This window comes from Bubalus bubalis, chromosome 14 (genome assembly GCF_019923935.1).
Source record: "Bubalus bubalis isolate 160015118507 breed Murrah chromosome 14, NDDB_SH_1, whole genome shotgun sequence".
In the NCBI taxonomy this organism is placed as follows: Eukaryota; Metazoa; Chordata; class Mammalia; order Artiodactyla; family Bovidae; genus Bubalus; species Bubalus bubalis.
The window spans coordinates 22,113,798-22,139,397 of NC_059170.1; the positions used below are offsets into that span (position 1 = coordinate 22,113,798).

The 25,600-nt window shown below is 47.3% G+C and overlaps 1 protein-coding gene across 1 annotated transcript in view; it reads right to left on the reverse strand.

Annotated features, from left to right (window-relative positions):
- XKR7 (XK related 7) overlaps positions 1–25,600 on the reverse strand; it is a 41,195-nt gene that overhangs the window by 13,775 nt on the left and 1,820 nt on the right. Inside the window, exon 3 of the mRNA XM_006064423.4 lies at positions 10,468–16,642. Within this exon, the coding sequence (XP_006064485.4) occupies positions 10,468–11,051 (584 nt within the window). The 5' untranslated portion in view covers positions 11,052–16,642. The remainder of the gene's footprint in view (positions 1–10,467; positions 16,643–25,600) is intronic.

Below are 25,600 nucleotides of genomic sequence, written 5' to 3' on the forward strand. Positions count from 1 at the left end.
CTGATTTGCAACCTGTGGTCTGGCAGATAAGTGTCACAAAGCCCTCAAGTCAGATCCACAGACTCAGAACTGTGAGGGGCTGTAGAGATGACTGGTTTATCCTCCAAACTGAAGACAGGAGGCCCTGCTCAGCTCCCCTGCCAAAGTCAGCCACTTTTGTCTGCATCCATGTCTGGTGATGTGGAGTTCACACGCTTGGGGCAACCCGCTTTCTTAGGGGCAGCTTGATTGTCAAGGTGATCTTCCTTCTTATCAAACAGCTTCTGCCTCCCTTTAACCTCCTGTCACCTATCCTCACACTGTCTCTGAGTCACAGATAAGTCTCCTTCCTTGCAAGAGAGGTCTGGGGGTGAGAGGTAGTAAGCGTCAGGTCCCTTGATGCCCTTCTCCCAACCCCTGTCTTCTTACTAAGCAAGTAGGATGGGCTGCTACTTGGGCCAATAATGAAGTAAAGTGAAGTGAAGTGAAGTCGCTTAGTTGTGTCCGACTCTTTGCGACCCTGTGGACTGTAGCCCACCAGGCTCCTCCATCCATGGGATTCTCCAGGCAAGAATACTGGAGTGGGTTGCCATTTCCTTCTCCAGGGGATCTTCCTGACCCAGGGATCGAACCCAGGTCTCCAACATTGCAGGCAGACGCTTTAACCTCTGAGCCACCAGGGAAGCCTAATTGGTGGTAAATATTTTCTGAGAAAATAGTATGTGAAGGCCCATGCATTTATATTATTTCAAGACATCTTTTTTTTAAATAAGTGAATGTGGTCATTTAACGTAATGATGGCTCCTTAAAAAAAAAAAAACAAAAAAAAAACCATTTATTTATTTATTTATTTGGACACACAGCATGTGGGATCTTAGTTCCCTGACCAGGCATCAAACCTGTGTCCTCTGCTTTGGAAGCGTGGAGTCTTAACCACTGGACCACCAGGGAAGTCCCTCAAAACATCTTCACAAGAACCTTAAGGGGTGGGTTCTATCATCCCATTTCACAATGCAACTAGAGCTCCAGCTGGTGGGGCAACTTGCCCAAGGTCACCTAGTGAGGAAGCCATGGTGCCATGGGCTGTACCACTGCTCCAAGCTCTTAGCTACTTTGCTGTCTTGTCTGAGTCCTGGGAAAACTCATCCAGGATCCCCAAGGCCCCAGCTGAACTTTACAGATGGGGTAGCTGAATCCCAGGCAGTGAAATGTCTTGCTCAAGATTCTGATTTTAGAAACAGACTCACAGAGTTAGAGAATGAACTTTTGGTTACCAGGGGGTAAAGAAGAGGGGAGGGATAGATTGGGAGTGTGAAATTAACATGTACACACCACTATATTTAAACTAGATCATCAACAAGGATCTACTGTATAAGTCAGGGACCTCTCCTCAATATTCTGTAATACCCTAAATGGGAAAAGAACTTGAAAAAGAATAGATACATATATATGTATAACTGAATCACTTTGCTATACTCCTGAAACTAACACAACATTGTTAATCAGCTATATTCCAATGTAAAATAAAATTTGTTTAAAGCCACATTAGTAATAGTAACTTTTAGTCAGAGAGGGAGAACCCAGAATATTAACAGTGGGGGAAAAGTTCTGATTTTCAAGATTCTATTCAGTTCATGTGAAAATTTATTGAGCACTTACTGCATACAAGGAACTTTACTTCTTCTCTCTCCTGAGTCAGCCGCTCGTGCATCCTCCTGGGAACTCAGCCCCAGGGTTGCTCCTACTATATCTTGCACTAATACATATGTATTGCCCTGAGCCTGCATTTCTTCACTGACAGTTTGGAGGGCTGCAGCTGCAGATGAAGGCCTAAGCAGACCCCAGTGTCATGTCTACACAGTGAAGTGCTCCCACATGGCCTTAGTGCTCCCCTCTTCAGCCGCAGATGCAAACCCTGCTTCAACAGACTTCATGTTCTGAGAATCTCCAATGCAGGCTCAGTTGTTTCAGATGTGTCTGACTCTTTGTGGCCCCATGGACCATAGCCTGCCAGGCTCCTCTGTCCATGGGATTTTCTCAGTAAGAATACTGGAGTGGGATGCCATGCCCTCTTCCAGGGGATCTTCCTGACCCAGGGATTGAACTCGCTTCTCCTGCATTGCAGGAGGACTCTGTACCATTGAGCCACCAGGGAGCCCCAAGAATCTCCTATGGACCTCATCAAAGCTGGCTGGGTACAAGGCCACCAATAGTAACAGAGGGTCTGCTTGGAGTCACTCACCATGGGGGACAGAGAGAAGAATGAACAAGGCTTCAACTCCCCAGGGGCTTGTAATCTGGTAAGAAAACCAACCAGGTGGGCAAGGATCACAACAGAATCTGATCAGGACAGTGGGGCTAAGAGGAATGAGTAATTGTGCCTGGGGGGAAAGTCTAAGAGGAAGAACCCAGAATGTGTTAACAGTAGGTATTTTATACTAAAATAAAATTTAAAAATTACTTTTCTGACTTTTTCTCTTTCCAAAGCAATACATGATTATTTGTTTTCTAAGAATACGCTTAACTAGTAGAAGGCAGCATGTTTTGGTAGTTACACATGTGGGCTTGGGAGCCCGACTGCATGGCTCCCCATGTACTGGCTTTCCTATTTATGTATTGAGAGGCTATTACCTCTCTGTGTCTCAACTTCCACATCTGTAACAATAAGCCAATAACTCTAGCTAACACTAATCGAGAATGTATGATGTTTTGATTACTGTGCAAAGCAAATTCCATATATTAATTCAACAGCCTTCGCAAGGGCCATTTGTATAGGCATGTTATTATTCCACTTCACAGATAAGGAAACAGGCCCAGAGAGGTTAAGTAATGTGCTCAAGGTCACACAGCTCATAAGTGGCAGAGTCAGAGTTTGGGCTCAACAGTCCTTATTCTACATTATCACACTCCCAACCTGACAGGATTGAAGAGGAATGGTCTAATCTAAGTCTCTAAAATTGTAGTTATAATTCTTAATAATATCTGATTTTTTACAAACAGATTTTTTTTTACAAACATGTTTTTAAAATGTGTATGGGTAAAATGTATATATGTATTTCTTGGTTAATTAAAAGCCAGAGTAAAATCTTCAAGTGATATAAGAAATACCTAGTTAATAAGGGAAAAGTCTCTCCTAACCCCACCTCTCAGCCCCCAGAGATCATGAGCAAGGACAGTCTTCTTTGGACCTCTCATGTGCTGCCTGAAGTTTCAACGAGCGCATACAATTCCTTTTTAAACAGACAAAATAAGCAAGCAATTTCCATTTTAGATGAAAGAACAAACAACAGTCTGTCTGATTGAGGGGGTGGGAGTTGGGGTCTGAGGGGTAGAAAGTGGCACATGTTGGGTTTGTTCAAGGAAAGCTACTCCGAAGAGGTAGCTCTCTCTCTTTTTTTTTTTTTGGTTGCACCTTGCAGAATGCAGAATCTTCGTTCCCCAAAGAGGGATGGAAACTGTGCCCTCTGCAGTAGAAGTGTAGGGCCCTAACCACTGGACTGTCAGGGAGTTCCCAGAGGTAGCATTTGAGCTTGGCCTTGAAGGGACTGCAGAGTTTCACTGGGTGGAAGATGCAGGGCGAGGGAGGTGTTGCTGAAGGAAAGAGAGCAGGCAGCTGCTCAAGGCACGAAGGAAAAGAGCGTGTGGCTTATGGGGGGGTGGGCATCGGGGGTGGGCAGAGTGCTGAGGAGATGAAAGGGCAGGAGGTAAGGGGCTTGACACCAGGCTACAGCCAAAAGACTCGCTCCACGGACAGAGGGGAGCCAGGGCAGGCCCTCTGGCTACAGTATGGCAGGGTCAGCTCTGAGCTTTCAAATTATCATTCCGGCTGCAGGTGGAGGCAGGATGGGGAGGGGTAGGTTGGGGAGGGGAGGCACTGGAGGCTGATAGGATTTCCCAAGGGAAGAATTCCAAGGCCCTTACAAAGGCTGAGTGGTGAACGGAGAGGCCAGAGTAATCCCAGCCCATCTTCCTTCCTCTCCCTAGGGACCTTCGCCCCAGCTGCCGGGGGTTCAAAGCCATTTCCTGGCAGCCCTCCCTCCTCCCCCAGGGCTTCTCCTGTGTGGTCTTTATAGATCAAACAGGGGACACTGGGCCCAACTGCCGCCGCTGTGTCTGTTAGGGGCTGCTCTAATGGCCTGTTGCTCCCAGCTGGGCAGAGAGGGGAGGACGGTAGGGTGGAGAGCATCCTGGAGAGGGGTCTCCCAGGAGGTGGGTGGTGAGGCTCGACTGCAACAACCCTGCAAGGTCAGAGCAGGGAGGGACCTTGCTGATAGTCACAGAGTTCAAGGGGTTGTAAAACATGTTTTAGTTGTAGGGCTGTCAAAACAAAATCTTAGAAATGCAGTCATCATATCAAGAAAAGAGAAACTTGAGATGCTCAAGCTGAAATGATGGTAAGAGGTGAAACAGTTTGAAAACCACTGTGGAATCCAACTCCTGACCTGTTTTATAATAATACAAATAGTAATGGTTACTGAGAATTGAGCACTTCCTGTGTTCCAGCTCCTGTGCTACACATACATTCTTTAATTCACTACTCCTCCAGATCACACGTGATAGATATTGTTAGGAAGTATGTCCAGTTTGCAGATGAGAAAGTTAAGGCATAGACAAGTTATACCATTTGCCCAAAATCACAGAAAGCGGCAGACACAGGTAATAGGCTGATTCCAGAGTATGAGTTCTTAACTGTTAACTGGGCTCAATGTGGTAACTGACCAAAGAAGAAAAGCTGTCCTGTCTGCTATGCTTGAAACAGGTCCCTCCCTGCTTTGCTACTGCCCTGGTCCAGCTCCCATCTTCTCTCACCTGAATCATTAAGCAGCCTCTTTGTGGGTCTCTGGACTTACCCTGGCCTCCCTCCAGTCCATTTTGCATCCAGCTGCCAGAGTGATCATTGTAAAACCTAAGTCCAGATCCTGTTCCTCCTCTGCTCAAATCCTCTTGGGCTCCCCACTTTGTGCAGAGTGAAAACTCCAAACCTCCCCTTGGCTCTGCGTTGTCCAACCCCAGCCAACCTGTCCACAATCATTTCTTACACTCTCCCCTCAGCTCTCTCCTCTGCCCCAGAGACTTCTTCCTCTGTTCCTCTCCTATGCCTGGAACACCCATCCCAAGATGTCCACACAGCTCCCCCTCACTCTGTTCAGCCCTCTGCCCATGTGCCCACCCCTCAGAGAGGCTGCCCTGACCACCTTATCTTGAAGGACTACACTCTCACCCATTTCACTTTTTCCCTAGGGCTTACCACTATCTTGACCCATTATATTTTATATTCTGTGTTATATTTTTATTAAATATTATGTTTATACTAGGTAATTTATATTATGTTTATTGGTTTCTCCCACTGGAGTTTTGAGCTCCAAGAGGGCCAAGACTTTGTCTTGTTCACCACTCTATTTCCAGCACTTAGAGCAGTGCCTGGTAGACAGCTGGTGCTCCATGTATTTGTGGAATGAATGATTACAGATTAAGTGCACAGCTGCCATGTCCCTATGGCTTCAGGGGCCTTCTAGGCCCTCTTACCTTCCTGCCCACTCTCAGACCACTTACTCCGTGAACAAACCTCTTTCCACAGGGAATAAAGCTCGGGCTGATGGTATGAACCACTGCCAGCGGTTCTGAATACTTAATGATGGGCCGCTTCTTTGCTAAACCCTTGGTATATTATCTCGTGAGACCTCGAAACAACCCAAGAGGTGACACCATTATGGTCTCATTTATAAAGGATGAAACTCAGGCACAGAGAGATTATGTGTCTTGTCAGGATCACATATATAATGTGGTACAGTTATGATCTGAATCGAGCACATTTGAATCCAGAGTTCATGCTCTTAACCATTATGTGAAGAATAGAGTTTCCCAGAGAGGAAACCCAGAGCCTGGTTTTCACACCAGGGAGGTCACTAATTCATCTTCAAACTTTTCTTGAGTGCAGAGCTTGTGAGGAGGCAGAGGGAGCAATACTGGGGCCTAAACATGGAGGAGGTGTTAGAGGGAGGGCCTTCGATGTCCAGTTTGCCTCCTTCCTTCTTCTCCCTCCTGTTTGGGGTCCCCAGATCCTGACAGCCTGGGAGGAATCCCATGCCAGATCATCTCCCACTAATTGGCTTAACAAATCATGCTTATCTGGGCAAAGCTGGGACCCAGTGAGTTTAAGATTAGGGAAAGCAGGATTCATGGCTTACTGCTCTGCTGCCCACGGGGTCAGAGGGGACAGGGTTAGGACTTTAATTGGCTTAACAGTGCTGAGTGGCTTAACAGCTCAGAGGAGGTGGGGGAGGAGCAGGGCAGGGCGGGGAGGAGCGCTGGGCAGAAAGGGATGAATACACAGGTTGGTGTCCAGCCCACAGCCAGCTTCGTGTCTGACCAGAGGATCTGTGTGTTCTCTCAGGTATCAATCTGTTTCTGTGCTGGGCCATTGCTCTGGAATCTTCTAATGCAGCCAGCGTGATGGTAGCAGGGATAGAGCTTGGGCTTGGGAACTGGACAAAAGTAGGTGGACATCTCACCTCTCCCCTGCTGCCTCGATGGTTAACCTTGGGCAAGTTACTTTACTTCTCCAAGTCTCACTTTTTGTCTTATAAATGGGTAAATCAACTGCCACCAGAGGGAAAGTTTCAGGGCAAAAAAAGGATCACATTCCTCGAGCACCTCACATGGGGCCTGCTGAGGCTTGGAGGGTGAACAGTGTCTGTGAATTCCTTCCTTTCCTCTCCCACCTCAGAGCCCCATTTTGCATTTAAAATAATAATACCCATTGTTTGAGAACAGAAAAACAAAGGACTTCAATCAACTGTGAGGAGCTGGCCAGAAGTTACAAGGAGGATGGGGCCCACATTTATTTCATGTAGTTGACATTATTTTTAAAAACCTTAATTAGTAGTTAAATACTGGCAGAATTCAGCTCCCCTCCCCCCCCAAAAAAAAACCCAATTTCTGATTTCTCAAGAGAAATCAAGACAACGCCTGGTCCATGATTTCACATGGCACCATCAGCTGGAGCTGGGTAGTAGCTTCATCTTCTCTAGGCTTGCCTCATACTGTCCCTTGACTGAAACCCATGTACTGACACAGGTCTATGTTATCTAGCTCCTTTTTTCTTTTTTTTTTTTATCTAGCTCCTTAAAAGTATTCAAATTTCGATTCAGCATTGTATCAGTACAAGCATGAGGAGTTGAAAAACATCTTTAGGTTTCAGAGTAATTTATTTGGATTAATTTATTCAAAATTTCAGGAAGTAAATGACTGGCCAATCCCCCAGCTTTGATTCTGCAGGTCACACACACACATCTCCTTCCTCATTACCCCAGGTTCCACCCGTGAGAACATCTGCACCAAGTCCCACCTAACAGTGAAGCGGTTCTTTGTGGGAACCTTTCACATGGTAAGCAAACACGTTGTGCCCACATTGCTTAGTTTCTAGGAATACTAATCCTGGTGGCTTCTCGTCTGGATTTGCCTCCATTTAGCCATATCCTCCGGAGAAGGCAATGGCACCCCACTCCGGTACTCTTGCCTGGAAAATCCCATGGACGGAGGAGCCTGGTAGGCTGCAGTCCATGGGGTCGCTAAGTTGGACACAACTGAGTGACTTCACTTTCACTTTTCACTTTCATACATTGAAGAAGGAAATGGCAACCCACTCCACTGTTCTTGCCTGGAGAATCCCAGGGACAGGGGAGCCTGGTGGGCTGCCGTCTATGCACAGAGTCGGACATGACTGAAGTGACTTAGCAGCAGCAGCCATATCCTCAGTCATTTTAGAATCCAAAGCTTTGGGGACAGGGGCCCAGAGGCTTCAGCCCTGATAACTAGACCCAGAGTCAGAATTCCAGAAAAGGGAAGGCTCTTAAGGTCATCAAATCTATTATTCTCATTTTACATACAGGAAAACTGAGGCCCAGAGGTGGGAAAAGCCCTCGCCCAAGGTCACCTAGCAAGCTAGTTACAAACCCACATAAAGTCTCCTGATCCCCACACTACCCCCAATCCAGCACTTTTCTGACAATATGCACTGTCTCCCCATCCTTATCCACATAGTTCAACTCCCTCCCCCTCCTTTCCCATTCTTATCTCAGTCTAGCAGAAGCCCTGACTTTCTATCATCCTGGAATCTTGGGATCTCAGACTCATAATTCTTTGAGCTTGGGGGACACTTTAGTGGCAGAATTGCAGGGTAAATAAATTGAACTTGAGCTTTGAAGGCAGAGAGTCTTGAGTCCCAACGCTTCTACTTTCTAGTCGTGTGACCTTGGGCAAGGATGTCCCCTTTCTGAGCCTCCATTCCCTCATCTGCTAAGTAGGAATGATAATACAACCATGTTACAGGATTCCTAGGAGGGATACAGGAGATGAAGCAGGTAAAAAGGCAACCAATAGGCTGGTGCAAAGTGAGTGCTTAATAAAACAATTGTTACAGAACTGTAAATTAGGGTCTTGTGTCCAGATGTGATCAAAGAGAATGGAACTGGACAAACTGAAGCACAAATATCCTGTCTAAATTGTTCTAGGCCTGGAACTGCTAGATGCCTTTTTTTTCCAAGGGAGAGTGAGGACTCTAAATTTTTGAAATACTATACAAGCTAGACAAAACACTACTGTAGCCCAGGTTCAATCCAAGAGCTATTAGTTTGTCATCCCTGCAAAATCACCTCATCCCAACCCCCTCACTTTACAAATAGGGTTGAGTAGAAATTGCTAGCCCTTTCATCTAAGAAACCATGGAGTTCAACGGACTCTCAGCCATCTGCGGCCACTCTCCTGAGACCCCACCCCCACCCTGTTGTCATTTTTCGCTCTGTTTGAGGGAAATTCAGTTTTATGTTCAAGAAAAAAACTATTCATTTCTTGTAAGTAGATTCTGAGCATAGGGAGAAGGAGGTTTTGAGGTAGCCAGTGAGTCAAGGGGCAGTTGGCCCACTTTAGGCTGAAGGGAAAGGGGGATGAAGCTTTGGCTACCAAGAATAGGAAGTTACCATTTCAGAATCTAAAAATATCTTTCGCCATCTGTCCACTCGGGCACAGAATGATAAATGCAGATTAGTTCCTGGATGTAGACATGAATATTTTTATGTGTCAAGCTAATAATAATACCACCACCTTGTGTGGATAGTGTTCCACCCACCTCTTCCCCCAGGGCAAACTAAATGGAATACACAGAACATCTAGGCAAAGCATAGATGGGGAAACCAAGGCAGAGAGAGATTTGGCAACATAACAAGGGTGACACAGCAAGTAAGCAGCTGGGACAAACCCTGGGAGTCCTGTTTCCAACCCTCAGCCCAGAACTGAATCTACTGAGTTTAGCAGAACATGTTAACAAGTAGCAGAATAAACTTAACAACAGCAATAATCACCCTTTACTCTGAAGTAGCATTGACTTTTTCCATGTTTTCCCCACATCTGTGATAATCATGATAATCTACTATATTCCTAAAATATGTTATAGTCTGCAGGGCTTTTACAAAGACCTTTCCTCACCTGCCCAACCCAAAGAGGTAACAAAATGTGATAGTAAGTCAATGAGATGAGAAAAAGAGGGAATCTCCCTCATTTCACAGGTAAGGAAACAGGCTTGGAGGGAGAAGGGGTTTGCCTAAGTTCAAAGAGTAGGCAAGTTCATTCTGTCAGTACACAGTACAGCCCAACTTACTAGAGAAATACAGACTCAAGGGAAACCCTAGGTTCAGAATTCCCCCTGTCTCCAATTAATTCAGCTCAGCTCAGCAGGCACCCTCAGTCCTGGCAGAGGAAGCCTAGAATTAGGCTGCTGTGCAAAGCCTCAGTTTTGTCTTACTGTCCTGAGATGAAAGAACAGCTAGTGGCTATCTAACCTCAGATTTAAGATCCCATATCCCCATGGCCCTGTTTCTTTTGAGGGTAAAGGTAGAGACACTGAAGAAATCTTAGGAAGCAGAAAGAGCTAGACACCTTCTCAGCTGGGTCCAGCACACCCTTTCCCAAAAGTCCAAAAAGTTTGGGCAGGATATTCATTTAGTTGCCTCAAATTCTGTTTCTCATGGGAGGTTGGGAATGGACTGCAATTCCAAACTGAGAATCTTTGACAGCAGGGAAGGACTTCTGAGATCTTTCCTAAGCCCAGGCTCAGACTCAGCACTCAGGCAGACTGGAGTAGGACAGGGCTGGATGGAGCCCTGGGGCCCTGTTCCAAGCTTCATATTCATCTCCGTTGGCCCTGGGCCCTCCTCATTCACACACCCCTGATGATCTCTTTCTCTTTCTTCTCGCCCCATTCCCTATCTTTAGTAGCCAGATCAGAGAGGATGGAATTGAAGCTGGTCAGAGTTAGAGGGCAGAGATCAGTGAAGAGCCGGCAGAGAAGGAATCAGAACTGTAATAGGGTGGGGCGGGGCGGAGGTCAGGACATAAGGGGGCGTGGAGGGTAATACAAGGACTGGGGCGGTGGGCAGCCCCTTACCACCCCCACTCCTCCAACGCGGTTCTCTCCACCTGAGCTTCTCCTACCTCCAGACCTGGCCGAGCTGCAGGAGGTGGACGAGGGTCTGCAGCAGCCAGATGCAGAGGCGGCAGCAACGGCGGCGGTAGGTGCTGGCCGAGGAGGGCGCGGGTCGGGAGCCCAGCTCAGGACTGCCTTCTTTGGTCCGAAAGGCGATGGCGCTGTCCTTGGTGCTGATGACCGGCCCGCCGGCACCGCTGTCCTTGGTGCTGACGGCGGGTCCCGGGGCCCCCGCGGGCTCCGTATAGTCGTAGACGAACCAGCGAAAGCTGAGCAGTTGCACGACAAGCGAGGGCAGGAGCACAAACAGCAACGTGAGGCCGAAGTAGGTGTGCTGACCCTCCAGGTAATAGGAGGCCGCCAGCCACAGGTCCGTGGCGCCGTCGGAGAAGAACACGAGCAGCGCGCACAGCACCCAGCAGCAGTCCCGCAGCTCGTAGCGCGGCCCCGGGCCCCCAGCCCCCGTCACCCCGGGCCCCCCGGCTACCTCTGACGCCTCCCCGCGCCCTCCTGCACTGCCCCGGGCTCCTCCGGCCGCCTCCTCCGGCCCCGGGCCGGCCGCGGCCACCGCTCCATCCGACTTCGCGGCCATGTTGGCGGAGCAGGAGGCGGGGAGCGACTTCCGGGCGGCGGAGGGGGGGTGGGGTGCGGATTGGGGAGGACTCTGTGCAGGCGGCTCCCGCCTCCTCTTCTTCTTCCTCTTCTTCTTCCTCCTCCCTAATACTTCAATTATTCATTCCCCTCGGCGCCGCCCCTGCCTTCCCCCACCCCGCCTGGGCTGTGGCTGGACGGGGGCAGACCTCCGGGGAATGAAGAGGGGGAGGGGTGGGGAGAGCATCCCAGGTCACCCTCTCCTTCCTTCCTCAGAGGCGTGGGGCTCCAGCCACATGCTTTCTGCCTCTTGGCCCCCCTCCCCACTCCACTTCCTTCGTTCCTCTTTTCTTCACCGGTCCTTTCTCCATCCTTTGCTCTTCATCTCCTCTGTTTACCTTTGGTGGTCAGGGTCTGAAGAGGGTAGGGGACCAGGGACTTTGAAAACAAGGAGCTTTTTAGGCGGGCACCCCGATAACCCATTAGTAATCACTCCGTGCTCACACACCACTTCCTAGTTTCCAAAGTGTTCACATATTGTTCCATCCCTTTCTTTGATCTTGAGAGGTCTCTTTTCTTATTGTCTTTTTCTTACTGCGTTGAAGCTGAGTAAACTGCAGCTCTGAGATTTGCTGTCTCTTCCCACTCTCCCCTATCCCTCCCTCAGGGACTGCCTTCATTTGGCCACAGCCTTAGTTAAATAGAGGCTGGGAAGGGGGCAAAATCAGAGGGAAAGGGATGGGAGGAAACACCAGGTGGAGGAAAGAGCAAATGCAAAGGCCTAGAGGCATGAGACTGGAGGGCATGTTTTCAAGGAAGTCTGGATCACAGATCGAAGGAGGTGGAAAGCTAAGAAAGATGAGGACTAGAGAGTTCCAAGGGATGCAATCCTAAAAGGCCAGAAGTAATGGGCAACCATTGCAGAATTTGAGCAGGGAAGTAATATGATCAAATCAGTATTTGGAAAAAAACATTTTGCTGCCAGAGGAGAGAATTGCTTAGAGGGAAGCAGCCTGGGGATGGAGAGACCAGAGACAGAGAGAGAGAGAGGTAACAGTAATCCAGGAGAGAAGAAGGGTCCCTCATATGTCCTGGGTATCCCTAGCTCACCAGCCCATCTCACCCTGCTTTGCTCAGATTGGATGTACCAGGGTATCTATGATACAAAGACTCATGTAGCAGTTTCTCTTTGCTCAGGACCATTCCAAACACTGTACATTTACTAACTCTTTAACCTTATAATTTGTGAGGCAGTGTTTGTTTTCCTCCCATTTTACAAATGAAGAAACTGACTCACAGAGAAGGTTGTTTGTGTGTGTGGAATCACACTAAGTGCTTACAGTTAGTAAACACCAAGTCAAATTCAAAGCCATCATCCAGTTCCAGACTAAGAACCTTTCTACCTTCCAAGGGGAGGATAAGAATTAGGTGAGAAAGGGAGGAGAGAGGAGGGGAGGAAAGGAGGTTTGAGGATCGCCCTGCTTCAGAGTGGCAAGAAAGGGAAGATGAAGGGAAGACAGCTGCCTTGGGCTGGGAAGCCCCAGCCATCTGCAGCCCTTCAGCCCAGCATCCCTTTCATGTCCAGGGACTGTTTTGGTCCCAGCGATGTTCAGGAGGTTGGAGTGGCAGCTGTTGTCCAAGGCTGAATGTGGAGAAGGAAGAGTTAGGGATTAAGGGAGTTTTCCAAGCTGGATACAAAGCTGACAATCTCCCCATGGGCCTGTGTAGACTGGTGAGAGTTTTGATGGGTTGGGCTGGAGGGGAGTCAGAATCCCAATGTGATTAAACAAGAGCAGTGTCTCTTCCTTCCTTTCTCCTCTACGACCCTAGGTAGGGAGATTCATGGGGCGCACAGAACCAAGAGCAGAGGGAAGATCTGACCCCAGACCCAACTGTGGCCCTGGGCCAGTTCTACATGTGTCTGATAGGGCCTGACAAAGTCAGGTTCTTTGCCCCACCCAATGAAGACAGCCCCTCTACTTCCCATGCTTCTCCACATTCCAGGATCAGCCTGTTAAAACAGGCAGTAGAAGACACACTTTTGCGTCTGAGACTCTAGAGTCAGGAAACCTTGGTTCCAAACCTTCTCACTCCTTTCTGGTTCTGTGACCTTGGGAAAGTCACTCAATTTCTCTTAGCTTCAGAAAAGAAAGTAACATGATAGATATGGGGGATAACCAATGCCTTCCTCCTAGGGCTGTGGTGAAGATAATTAATGCTCATCATTAGTTGGGGTGTTGCCTCCCTCTGGAAACCCTCCTGAATCTCCCACCCAGCTGTGCCCTGGTCCCTATCCCTCAGAGAAATATCCCTGACCCTCCCTTGTTATGAGCTTCCATGACACTTTAGTCTTTTCCTTCTTAACATCAATGCACTGGAAATTTATCTTTTTATGTCTGCCTGTTTGGAATTGCCTGGGAGTCCCACCAGAGTTGGAATAATTCATCTATTTTCTTCACTAACAAATCACTGTTCCTGGCATTCAACAGATATTCTGTAAAAATCATTGAATGAAAGTATGAATGATCAGCCCTATGAAATAGGTTCTGCTATTCTCTGTATTTTATAAACAAAGTAACTGATTCAGAAAAGGGCAGTGACCTGTGTGACTATAAACCCTTCTGTATGTCAGAAGCTGTGTTAAGAAATCTACTGAAATTACCACATGTTATCTTCAGACCATCCATTTTGGAGGGGGTGAGGAAACTGGGACTCAGGGAGGTCCTGTCATTTACCCAAGACCATTAATTAGGAAGTAGCAGAGTTGGCATTCAAGAACTCTAGTTCAGGTACCTGGAGTGGCATAGGGGAAGGAACAGGTGGGGTGCCTAGAGTGTGGGTCAGATGGGAGAGACTCACCTGTTGGTGGCGCTATAGTGGGGACTCTGCCCTGAATGAGTTTGGACCAGTGTGTTCTGAGTGGCCTGAGATCAGAGATCAGGGATTCAGACTGAGACCAATAAGGAAGTACAGGGGTGGTGTTCCACTGGGGGCTGAGGCAGAACAGCTTAGGCAAAGGCTCTCCAATGGGACTGAGCCAGGCTCATTCAAGGGCTACAGTGAGGCTGGGCCTGGCTGATGTGGAGGCAGAAGGTGGACCAAAGCTGGTCAGAAGTGGGTAGGTCCTTTGACATCTCACCCAGTTCCCTAAGTTCTTTCATTTTACAGGGACACTGTAAACACAGAGAGAAGTACATATAACAAGTGGCAGAAGCAAATTTAAGAACTTTTTCTTTGTGCCCAAGGACCTAGACTCTGGGTTTTGTTGGGAATCTCTCTTGGGAACAGCTTTTATCACATTTCCTCAATTAGCCAAGAGCTCAGTTCGTGCCAACCACACCCTCTGCTTGGACCAGTTTCTAATACCATTCCTTAGTTCCTGTGCAAATTATGCACGAGATAATTGACACAGCATTGTTTATAACAAGAAAAATTGGGAATGACCCACTTGCCCATCAGTAGGTGACTGACTAAATAAATTGTGGACTTCCTGACAACAGAATGGCATATGGCAGTAAAGGGGCTTTTTAAGCACTCTGTCTCCTAATATAGAGAGATGTTCATAAGGAAAAGCAATGGACAGAACAGGTGAAAAGTGGGACTAATAATTTATATTTGTAATTGTTTGCATATGCATAAGGAAACTTCGGAAGTCTACATAAGGAAATGAGATTACTGGGGAGCATTGGGCAGAAGGGAAACAAGGATGGGAGGGAGACTTTATTATATAACTATTTATAATTTCTTGAATCATGTGAATGTATTTACCTATTAATAAAATGAAATAATAATGGGGACAGCTGCTAGTCAGCTACTGCTGAGTGCTGTCATATGGGAATAGGCGCCCAGTATGGTCACATTTTCCAATTATTCAAGAGAAGCCAGAAATCCAGATTTTATTGTGAAATCTCTTGATTTTTAAACCTTGGCTCCATTTTTTTCTCAAACGCTTTTCAGGCCAAATAAATAGGTCAGTGGGTCAGACACAGCCTGAAAGCCACCAGTTTTCAGCCTCAGCTCAAATGGCTTCCGGCTCCCAGAGCTGGGAGTTCTCAGCACCCGAGGTCCCTGCCCCCACGTGGGTAACTACAGACAGAAACAGGAAAGCGTCTTGTCCTTCCCCTTTTCTGGCACCCTCCAACCTTTGTCCCTTGGGGCTGTGACATTTGGGGCTTTTAACTCAAGATCTGGAAGGCAGAGAGGGGTTATGAATGCTCAGATAAATCCCTCCCCTGGGGCCCTGCAGGCATCAAGGCCCAGCTGCCTCCTGCTGCCCACCCATCTGTCCCTGGGAGGTGGGGATAGGAGTGGGACTGGCAGTGATGGGGGCGGGCAGAAGTCTCTGCTCTGAGCCTCAGATCACTGGGCTCTGTCTAGACTCAGCATCTAAGAGATTGCAATAAAAGAAAAACAGGAGCTTCCCTGCACCTAGTCAGTGTATGCTGAGGTAATTTGACCAGATTATAAGATGTCAGCGCCGGAAAGGCCCTAAGGAGACCATCTCATCCAACCCGCTTGTGCAGCTGCAAAGACTGCCTTCTGCTCCCCAACACCCCACCCCAGACTTTTTAGCCTTGTCACCTCTCTCCTGGACACCTGGACCACACCAGCCTTCACTGGGTACCCCACAGCCCTTCTTCCTCCACCTATTGATCAATTTTCACCATTAGCCAGAGGGACCTTTTTGTTTTATTTTTTAACAGATGTATACATGTGTGTGTGTGTGTGTATATATATATATATTTTTTTTTTTTTTTTTTTTTTTATTTGACTGTGCTGGGTCTTAGTTGTGGCAAGCAGGATCCAGTTCCCTGACCAGGGATCAAACTCTAGCCCCTTGCATTGAGAGGGTAGAATCCTAACCACTTGACCATCAGGAAAGTCTCCGGTGGGGGGGTTGGGGGAAGGGGGCTTTAGAAAAGGGAAATTTCATCAGACCCCATTCTGCTTAGAACTTTCTGACTACTTCCTACCTCGCTTTGCGTCTGAGTCTTCAGCCCTGCCTATAGTCCTCAGGCCCGCCTCCCCGACCTCACCTCTTTCCAAGTTTCCCTCTCACATTCAGTTCCAGCCACACTCTGCTATTCCTCTAACATCCACCCTCTCATTCCCACCCAGCTTTTGTTCCTGCTGCTCCCCTAGGTGTTCACAAGTCTCGATCTCTCTCTTTTCTAAAATGCTGCCTCTTCAGAGGGGTTTTCCTCATCATTTCCCCCAACACTCCGTCCCCTCGCATGCCTTATTTTTCATTCACAGCATTTATCACTACACAACACGTATTTGTTTCTAATCTAGAGTACAAGACCTGTGGAGGCAGCAGTCACACCCATATTGTTCACCTCTGTATCCTCAGCACTTAGCAGAGTTTGGCACATAAATGCTTAGTGATCCTGAACCAGCTGTGACATGAAAGGGCACAGTCTAACAATTCAGGTGACAGCCCATCCTGGTTCTGCCATTACCTGCTTCATGACCTTAAGGAACTCACCGAGCTTCTCTGGGCCTCAGATTCCTCATTCAGTCACTAAAAGACACCGTCACTTCAACAATCTGTCCCAACATCACTTTCTTCTCCAAAAGAATCTGGAAGTCCTTTAAACAAATGTAATTGTGTTTATTTATTTATCAAATAGTTAATACATTCACATGACTCGACATGCAAAGGTACAAAGGAACACATGTCTCTCTCCTATCTTGTGCTCCAAGGTTCTTCCTGGATGCACGCAAGTTTCCCCTTCCTTCCTTCTTTCCTTATTCCACCACCTCCCCACACACTTTGTTTATCTTTATATTGTCCTTCACCATTTTGAAGCAAATCATAGCTTAATTATACACAGTTTCGTATTGTGCCTTTTTTTCACGACAGTGATTTGGGAGGCTGGTCTATTTCAGTGCATAGAGAGCACTCCTGTTCTTTTTTTGTGGCATCCCAGTGTTCCATTGCTTTGATGTACCATAATCCACTTCACCAATCCCCTACGTGGTGGGCAATTAGGTTGTCAGCAGCTTGTAGCAGTACATCAGTGAATGACTTTGTGGACACACCATTTTGGATATCTGTAGAATAAATGGCCTTGCTGATTGAGTGGTAGGTGTGTTTGTAATTTTGATAGATGCCCCCTGTAGGGACTATATGTATTTATCCCACACACATCAGCATTGAGTAAAAGTGCTCATAAAAGGCCTTTTAAAATGGACTTCAGTAAGTCCTCAAGACTCCTTGTAGATGGATAAATTGTTCAGACTTGCTAAGCCTGTTTCCTCATCGATAAAATGTGGTGGTGAAGATCAATGAGGTAGTGCAGGGAAGTCCTTAGCACAGCTCTTGGCACATAGTAGGGCCCCTCTGAAGGTAGCATTCCTCCTCTGCTGGATGCTATCTGCCCCTAGTCTGCGAGTTCTGTGGGAACAAGGGCCTTGTCTGTTTTATTCGCTGTTATAGCACAACCCTGGCAAATGGAAGCTGTCCAAATAATTATTAAGTGAATAAGTCCAATTTCCAACTTTGCTTTGCCCACTAGGCCCTGTATTATGACCTAGCTCCTGCCTATCTATTCAGACTCATTCCCTATCCCTCTCCCCTTATCCTTGGGCTCCATCCACATTGCCTCCTCCAGGTTCCCTCCTGCCACAGTGCCTTTGCACTTGCTGTTTCCCCTGCTTCAATTTATCTATCCTGCTCCCCCACCACAATCTCTCCATTTGCTTAGCTTATTTCTACTCATCATTAGGCCCAGGTCAAATGTCACTTTTTTAAGAAAGCTTCCTCTACCTCTATTCCCTGATTTAGGTTGAGAGACTCTCTACACAATCTCACTGGACTCTGAGCTTTTCATTTGAGTCTCATCACAATTAGGAATGGTACCTGCATGAACACATCATCAGCATCTCCTGGGACTTGCCTGTGAGTTCAATTTCTGTCTCATCTTCCTCTACTCTCCTTGAACCCAAGTTCCCAAATACTCCCTGACTTGCCCACAGCCTTTGCTCAGGCTGTGCTCTCTGCCTGGAATATCCTTTGCTTTCTTTCTCCACTTGTTGAGGCTTACTCTTCTTTTCAGGCCCCTCTTCCTAGAAGACCCCATCCCGTCCCTGACCTGATGCCTCAGGAGGGTGGCTCTCCCTCAGGTCTTCTAGAAGGACTCTGGGCCTTCTCTTCTTACTGAGGTTAGGGGCTCTGTGGGCTTCACCTGCCCAGGATCCTCAGAAGATGCCTCAGGAGAGGTGAGTAAGGCATGAATGAGTGAGACCATGATTTAATCATGCTTTGGGGTTAATTAAGGGTCCAATCTCCCTCTTCTTTACCAACCAGAACCTTACAAAAGTTGCTCTTTCCACTGGAAAGAGAGTGGAACTTGGAATCCAGACTTCCCTTGTCTTGCATTGGGATGCGTGTCTCAACCCCTCTGTAAAATGGGTGTTGGCACTCACTCTTTCCCTCAAGTTCATGGTTTTTGAGTGCCTACACTGTGCAAGGCCCTATGGATCCAACTCTTAAGAGGACAGGCCTAGTCCTGAGTCTCATGGACTTTCAGTCACAAAGACTGGATGCCATGATCTTCATTTTCTGAATGTTGAGCTTTAAGCCAACTTTTTCACTCTCCACTTTCACTTTCATCAAGAGGCTTTTTAATTCCTCTTCACTTTCTGCCATAAGGGTGGTGTCATCTGCATATCTGAGGTTATTGATATTTCTCCCGGCAATCTTGATTCCAGCTTGTGCTTCTTCCAGTCCAGCGTTTCTCATGATGTACTCTGCATACAAGTTAAATAAACAGGGTGACAATATACAGCCTTGACGTACTCCTGTTCCTATTTGGAACCAGTCTGTTGTTCTATGTCCAGTTCTAACTGTTGCTTCTTGACCTGCATACAGATTTCTCAAGAGGCAGGTCAGGTGGTCTGGTATTCCCATCTCTTTCAGAATTTTCCACAGTTTATTGTGATCCACACAGTCAAAGGCTTTGGCATAGTCAATAAAGCAAAAATAGATGTTTTTCTGGAACTCTCTTGCTTTTTCCATGATCCAGCGGATGTTGGCAATTTGATCTCTGGTTCCTCTGCCTTTTCTAAAACCAGCTTGAACATCAGGAAGTTCACGGTTCACATATTGCTGAAGCCTGACTTGGAGAATTTTGAGCATTACTTTACTAGCGTGTGAGATGAGTGCAATTGTGCGGTACTTTGAGCATTCTTTGGCATTGCCTTTCTTTGGGATTGGAATGAAAACTGACCTTTTCCAGTCCTGTGGCCACTGCTGGGTTTTCCAAATTTGCTGGCATATTGAGTGCAGCACTTTCACAGCATCATCTTTCAGGATTTGAAATAGCTCAACTGGAATTCCATCACCTCCACTAGCTTTGTTCGTAGTGATGCTTTCTAAGGCCCACTTGACTTCACATTCCAGGATGTCTGGCTCTAGGTCAGTGATCACACCATCGTGATTATCTGGGTCGTGAAGATCTTTTTTGTACAGTTCTTCTGTGTATTCTTGCCACCTCTTCTTAATATCTTCTACTTCTGTTAGGTCCATACCATTTCTGTCCTTTATCGAGCCCATCTTTGCATGAAATGTTCCCTTGGTATCTCTAATTTTCTTGAAGAGATCTCTAGTCTTTCCCATTTCTGTTGTTTTCCTCTATTTCTTTGCACTGATCGCTGAGGAAGGCTTTCTTATCTCTTCTTGCTATTCTTTGGAACTTTGCATTCAGATGCTTATATCTTTCCTTTTCTCCTTTGCTTTTCGCTTCTCTTCTTTTCACAGCTATTTGTAAGGCCTCCCCAGACAGCCATTTTGCTTTTTTGCATTTCTTTTCCATGGGGATGGTCTTGATCCCTGTCTCCTGTACAATGTCACGAACCTCATTCCATAGTTCATATTACTGCCCTGCAAATAGATTCATCAGTACCATTTTTCTAGATTCCACATATATGTGTTAATATATGGTGTTTTGTTTTTCTTTCTGACTTACTTCACTCCGTATAATAAGCTCTAGGTTCATCCACCTCACTAGAAGTGACTCAAATGTGTTCCTTTTTATGGCTAATATTCTATTGTATATATGTACCACACTTCTTTATCCATTCATTTGTTGATGAATGGTTCCATATCTTAGCTATTGTAAAATAGTGCTGCAGTGAATATTGGGGTGCGTGCATGTGCTAAGTCACTTCAGTCGTGTCCAACACTTTGTGACCCTAGGGACTATGCTGCTGCTGCTGCTGTTAAGTCACTTCAGTCATGTCTGACTCTGTGCGACCCCGTAGATGGCAGCCCACCAGGCTCCGCCAGGTCCCTGGGATTCACCAGGCAAGAACACTGGAGTGGGTTGCCATTTCCTTCTCCAATGCATGAAAGTGAAAAGTGAAGTTGCTCAGTCGTGTCCGACTCTTAGCGACCCCATGGACTGCAGCCTACCAGGCTCCTCCTCCATGGGATCTTCCAGGCAAGAGTACTGGAGTGGGTTGCCATGCCCTCCTCCAGGGGATCTTCCCAACTGAAGGATCGAATCAGTGTCTCCTGCGTCTCCTGCATTGCAGGCAGATTCTTTACTGCTGAGCCACCAGCGAAGCCTGAATAGTGGGGTACATGTGTCTTTGCCAGTTATGGCTTCCTCAGGGTATATGCCCAGTAGTAGGATTGCTGGGTCATGCGGTAGTTTTATTCCTAGTTTTTTTTTTAAGGAGTCTCCATACTGTTCTCCACAGTGGCTGTATCAATTTACATTCCCAGCAACAGTGTAGCACTTCTTCTAAACCCCAAAGATGGAAAACAACTAAGTGTTTATCCAGAAAAGAAAGGGTCAGTAAACATGATACTTACAACCGCCACACTAGCAAGCCTTAGGAAGTTATTTAGTCTCTAATGTTGGGAAGGGTGTGCATCACTGGTAAGAGTGTAAATGGGCACAGCCATTCTGGAAGAGAATGTGGCATTGTTTAGGAAAAAGAAGTGTGTGCAAGCTCTCCATCAAGGCAACAGCACATGAGGGTGTTTGTTGTGGCACTGTGTGGCTGGTGCAGAGAAAAAGGGAACTAAAGCACCCACAGCCAAGGGAGAAGACATATGAAATGTCATGGAAGAAGTCTGGGGTTCTCAGGAACGAGAGATACACAGAGGATGTGGACAGATGGAAGGAACATTGAGATGAGAAAAAAAAAAAGTGGAAAATTAACACAACAGCACAATGATATTATGTGGATTATCTGTGTCTACTACCTACTGAAACTAAACGTACCCAGCAACCCAATCCTCGGTATTCATGCCACAGGAATGATACGTATGTGTATGTACCCAAAGGCACACACATGACTGTTCATACCTGCACTCTGTAACAGCCCCACGCTGCAAACCACTGCAGGTCCAAAAGCAGAATGGTTTAATTGCAATGTAGTCCTCTGATGGAATATGCTACAGCATTGCGTGTACACCATACACAACTACACCCAACGACAGAGATAAATCCAGGCACAAAAGAGCACACCCAGTGTGATTCCATTTGTATAAAGTCCAAAACCCAGAAAAACCGATGTGCAGTGTTAGAAGTCAAGGTGGTGGTTACCTTTGGTGGTGGATGGGAGGGCTTGGAGGATTTCCCTAGGAGAGGGCTGCTGATGTTCTGTTGCTTGATCTGAGTGCTGGGTACAACAGTGTGTTCAGTTTTTGAACATTCATAAACTATAAAATACTTAAGATTTGTGTGCTCCTCTATGTGTTATACCTTAATAAGAACTTTTAAAACACATAAACATTTAACAAAACTACTGTGTATTTTTCAAGAAACCACAAATATTTTAGGTCATATATCACACACAGTAGAGCAGGCAATGGCACCCCGCTCCAGTACTCTTGCCTGGAAAATCCCATGGACGGGGGAGTCTGGTGCGCTGCAGTCCATGGGGTCGCTAAGAGTCGGACACGACTGAGCGACTTCACTTTCACTTTTCACTTTCATGCATTGGAGAAGGAAATGGCAACCCACCCCAGTGTTCTTGCCTGGAGAATCCCAGGGACGGGGGAGCCTGGTGGGCTGCCGCCTATGGGGTCGCACAGAGTCGGACACGACTGAAGTGACTTAGCAGCAGTAGTAGTAGTAGAGAGGGTGGGCTCAGAATTGAGTGGGGGTGGGGAGGAAAAGAGAAAATCATATAAACGTTTAAGAAAGGGTCTTCGAAGACTAACTCATGACCATGTGCTAAGAGCTGAGCGGTGAGATTAAGTCAACCATCTGCGCTTTAGTGTGTGAAAAGTAAATGTAAAATTTTAATTTAGAAAACTAGATAAACAAATGAACTCTGGTGCTTATACACTGTAGAATACTCTGCAGCTGTCAGGGAATAGGAGAGATCTAAATATACCCATCAAAGATGTCCAAGAGCACACGGGCTGCAGAGTGATCATTTGCGTGCGACGCCCTCCTTCCCGCCTTCCTACCCTGCCACGTATGTGATAGTCTTACATATGTTCTCTGGGTTCCTAACTATGTCTTTAAATGAACATCATCAAACACCCAAACTGGGACTCCAGAGGGAACTGAGGTGTCGGGGCCGGGGGATGTCAAAACCGAACTTTAGTTTTCTCTTTCATGTTTTCATTTTCAATAAAAAGAATCTATTCATGGAATTTTAAATGAATGGATTTCGTATTAAAGGTAGTAGTAAAGACCAGCTCAGGGAGGCCTGGAATGTTCTGGGCTTGTATTCTCTTTGAGGTCATTTAAGATTTTTCAAGTCAAGCCTTGGGACCATCTGTTGCCTGATGAAATCAGGGCGTGTGGATTTAGGACGCAGGTCCCCACCTGGCGTCCCCATCTGGCTGCATGACCTTGGGAGGGTCCCATGCTCTTTTTGGGCCTCAGTGTCCTCAACTGCCCAATGGGAGTCAGATTTCTTCATTCCCTGGGGACATGGGAGGATGGAGAGAGGGCAGGAGGAGAATCACATGAATATAAGGGATTATTCTCTGGGTCAGAGGAGAGGGAGTGGCGGCCTCCCCTCCACCTGCCAAGCCCACAAGGCACAAAGGAAGTGGAGGGAGGAGCTGGGGACCACCCCGAAGAGCAAACAACACATCTGTGGGACAGGGGCACATTGTCAGCAGCTGGGAGGCTGGGCCTGGACCACTCACAGACCAGAGCCTGTGGGCCAACCACCCAGGCTGCCTGAAAAATTGGGATATTGAGCCAGCTTCCTGCTGCTCCTAACACCAGTACAGTCACAGCCCTGCCACCTCTCCAAGCCCCATCATTATCCTCCCATCCCCAACACACACACACACACACACACACGACCACACCATACTCACCATTTTAATCCCATTGTATCGCTACAGCCAGAGAGGTTTCACAAAGGAAACCCAATCATGTCCCATGCTTGCTCAAAACCCTCCAGTAGCTTCATGCTGATCTGAGAACAAAAGCCAGTCCCCTTGCCTTAGTGACAGGCCTGGCGTGACCTGCTGCTCCCATTCCACCACCTCCAGCATAGGGGTTAAGAGCCTGGCCTCAGTGAGAGTCTGCCTTGCTTAGAATTCTGGCTCTTTTCCTCATCCATTCATTCAGAAACGTTTGTTGAGCACCTACTGTGGGCCAGGTAATGTTCTAGATATTGGGGATCCATCAGTAGCAAATGAGACAAAGATTCCTACCCTCAGAGAACTTCCTTTCTAACAGAGAGAGATTAACAGTAAACATAAGTACATTCAATAGCATGCTGGAAAGTGACAAATGCTGTGGGGGGAGAAAACACAGAGCAGAGGAACTTGATCAAGAGTACTGGGGGAGGGGGCATTTTTAAATAGATTGTTCAGGATAGGCCTTGTTGAGAAGGTGAAATTTAAATGAAGACTTATAGGAGCTGAGGGAGGGAGACAAGAGGACTCGGAGGGAAAGTGCAGAGGGAGCAGCCAATCCAAAGGCCCTGAGGTGGGACCACACAGGGCTGGTTTCAGGAGAGAAAGGAGGTGGGGAGAGAGATGGGAGATGCTCAGAGGGGTAAGGCAGACCAGGGAGGGCCTGGTGGGCCTCAGGGAGAAGTTTAGCTTTTACTGGTGAGATGGCAGTGCTAAAGTGTTCTGACCATAAAGGAGTGGGGGCAGGGGAGGCAGGACAGAGAAGAAGAGGAAGCCCGGGAAGGCTTGTGGACATCATGTGGGTGGCTGCTTCAGCCTGATCCTAAGGGAGAACTCCGGAGCGTTAAGCTATACCTCAGAGTTATCCATCCCCACTCCTGTCAGCATTCCATGCAAGGAAGGTGGGTTTCCATACTCCTGAAATGATGAGCCACAGCTTAAAGGGAAGGTAAGACCCTCCCAGGAGGCCCCAGCAGCCTGAGAGTGGTCCTCCCTCAGGAGAGAAGTGGGTGCTGGTCACTGAACCCTTAGCCAAGAAGAGCACACAGAAGCAGTAAAGGGTCTCCAAGGGCAAGGGGTGTAGCGTTGTTCTTATTGCCTCCAAACACCAAAGCCCAGTTGTTACAGTCTTTTTGGCCTGGAAGGAAGGGCTCGCTAAAGATGAGGCACACCCCAGTGTGACCAGGTAGACTTTTCTGGTTAAGAAAGACTTAGGGATCACTCCTACATGAATTGCAGAGGGATTCATGGCCTGTAATATCCTGACCATATGGCAGCCCAGCCTGATACACCTTTTGGCATGGGAACCTAGTTACAGTTGGGTTAGTTCTGTTCACCTTTGGATACTTTGGGTTTTAGAAAGTTCTGCCTCATGTTGAGTCCATGTCTGAGTGCATACTGTATGCCAGGCAATATCCTGCATTCTGGAACCCAGCAGTAAACAAGAGAGACAAGATCCCTGCCACAAGGAGCTCTCAGTTGTAGAGGGAGATAATTAGAGAAAAAGATAGTGTGGTAAGTAGAGAGAGGGGTACCCCAGGAAGCTCTGGGGGCTCAGGGAGGGAGGACTCTTGATTTTGGGAGGAGTCGCCAAGCTGATAAGTGGGGGTTGTGTAGTAGTTATACATTTAGAGGTGTGGGAGAAAATGAATCCAGGTTGATGGAAGGGTGTGTGCAAAGGCCCTGAGGATCCTACCAGTGCTATCACTGTGGCCACCCTCTGTCCAGCAACTATCCGCTCCTACGTGGATGACTGTAATAGCCTCTTCATGGGTCTCCCACAGAAAGACAAAGAAGCTGGGGTACGCAGCCACTCGCTCTTTTCTCTTCTTGGCTGAGGACCACTCCTATGTGCATTAACTCACCCACATTCCACGCTCAATCTGTATCCATGAGCAGAGAGAAGCTGGAAGCCACAGGCCCCTGCTGCAGTACCTGCTGGCCACCTCAAGGGAGGGCCTTGCCATGTGAGCAGGGCACCTGTAGCCCCTCCGATAGCTCCATAGTTTCAATGCCTCCTTCCCCCTATCGTCCTCACTTCCTGTTTTTCCCTCCTTGCTCATTCTGTTTCATCTACACTGGCCTTGCAACTCGCCAAAATGAAGGCTCATCTCTGGGCCTTTGTTCCCCCTGGGTAGAATGCTTGTCCCCTAGATATCCACATGGCTCAGCCTCTCATCTCCTCCCCATCTCTGCATAAA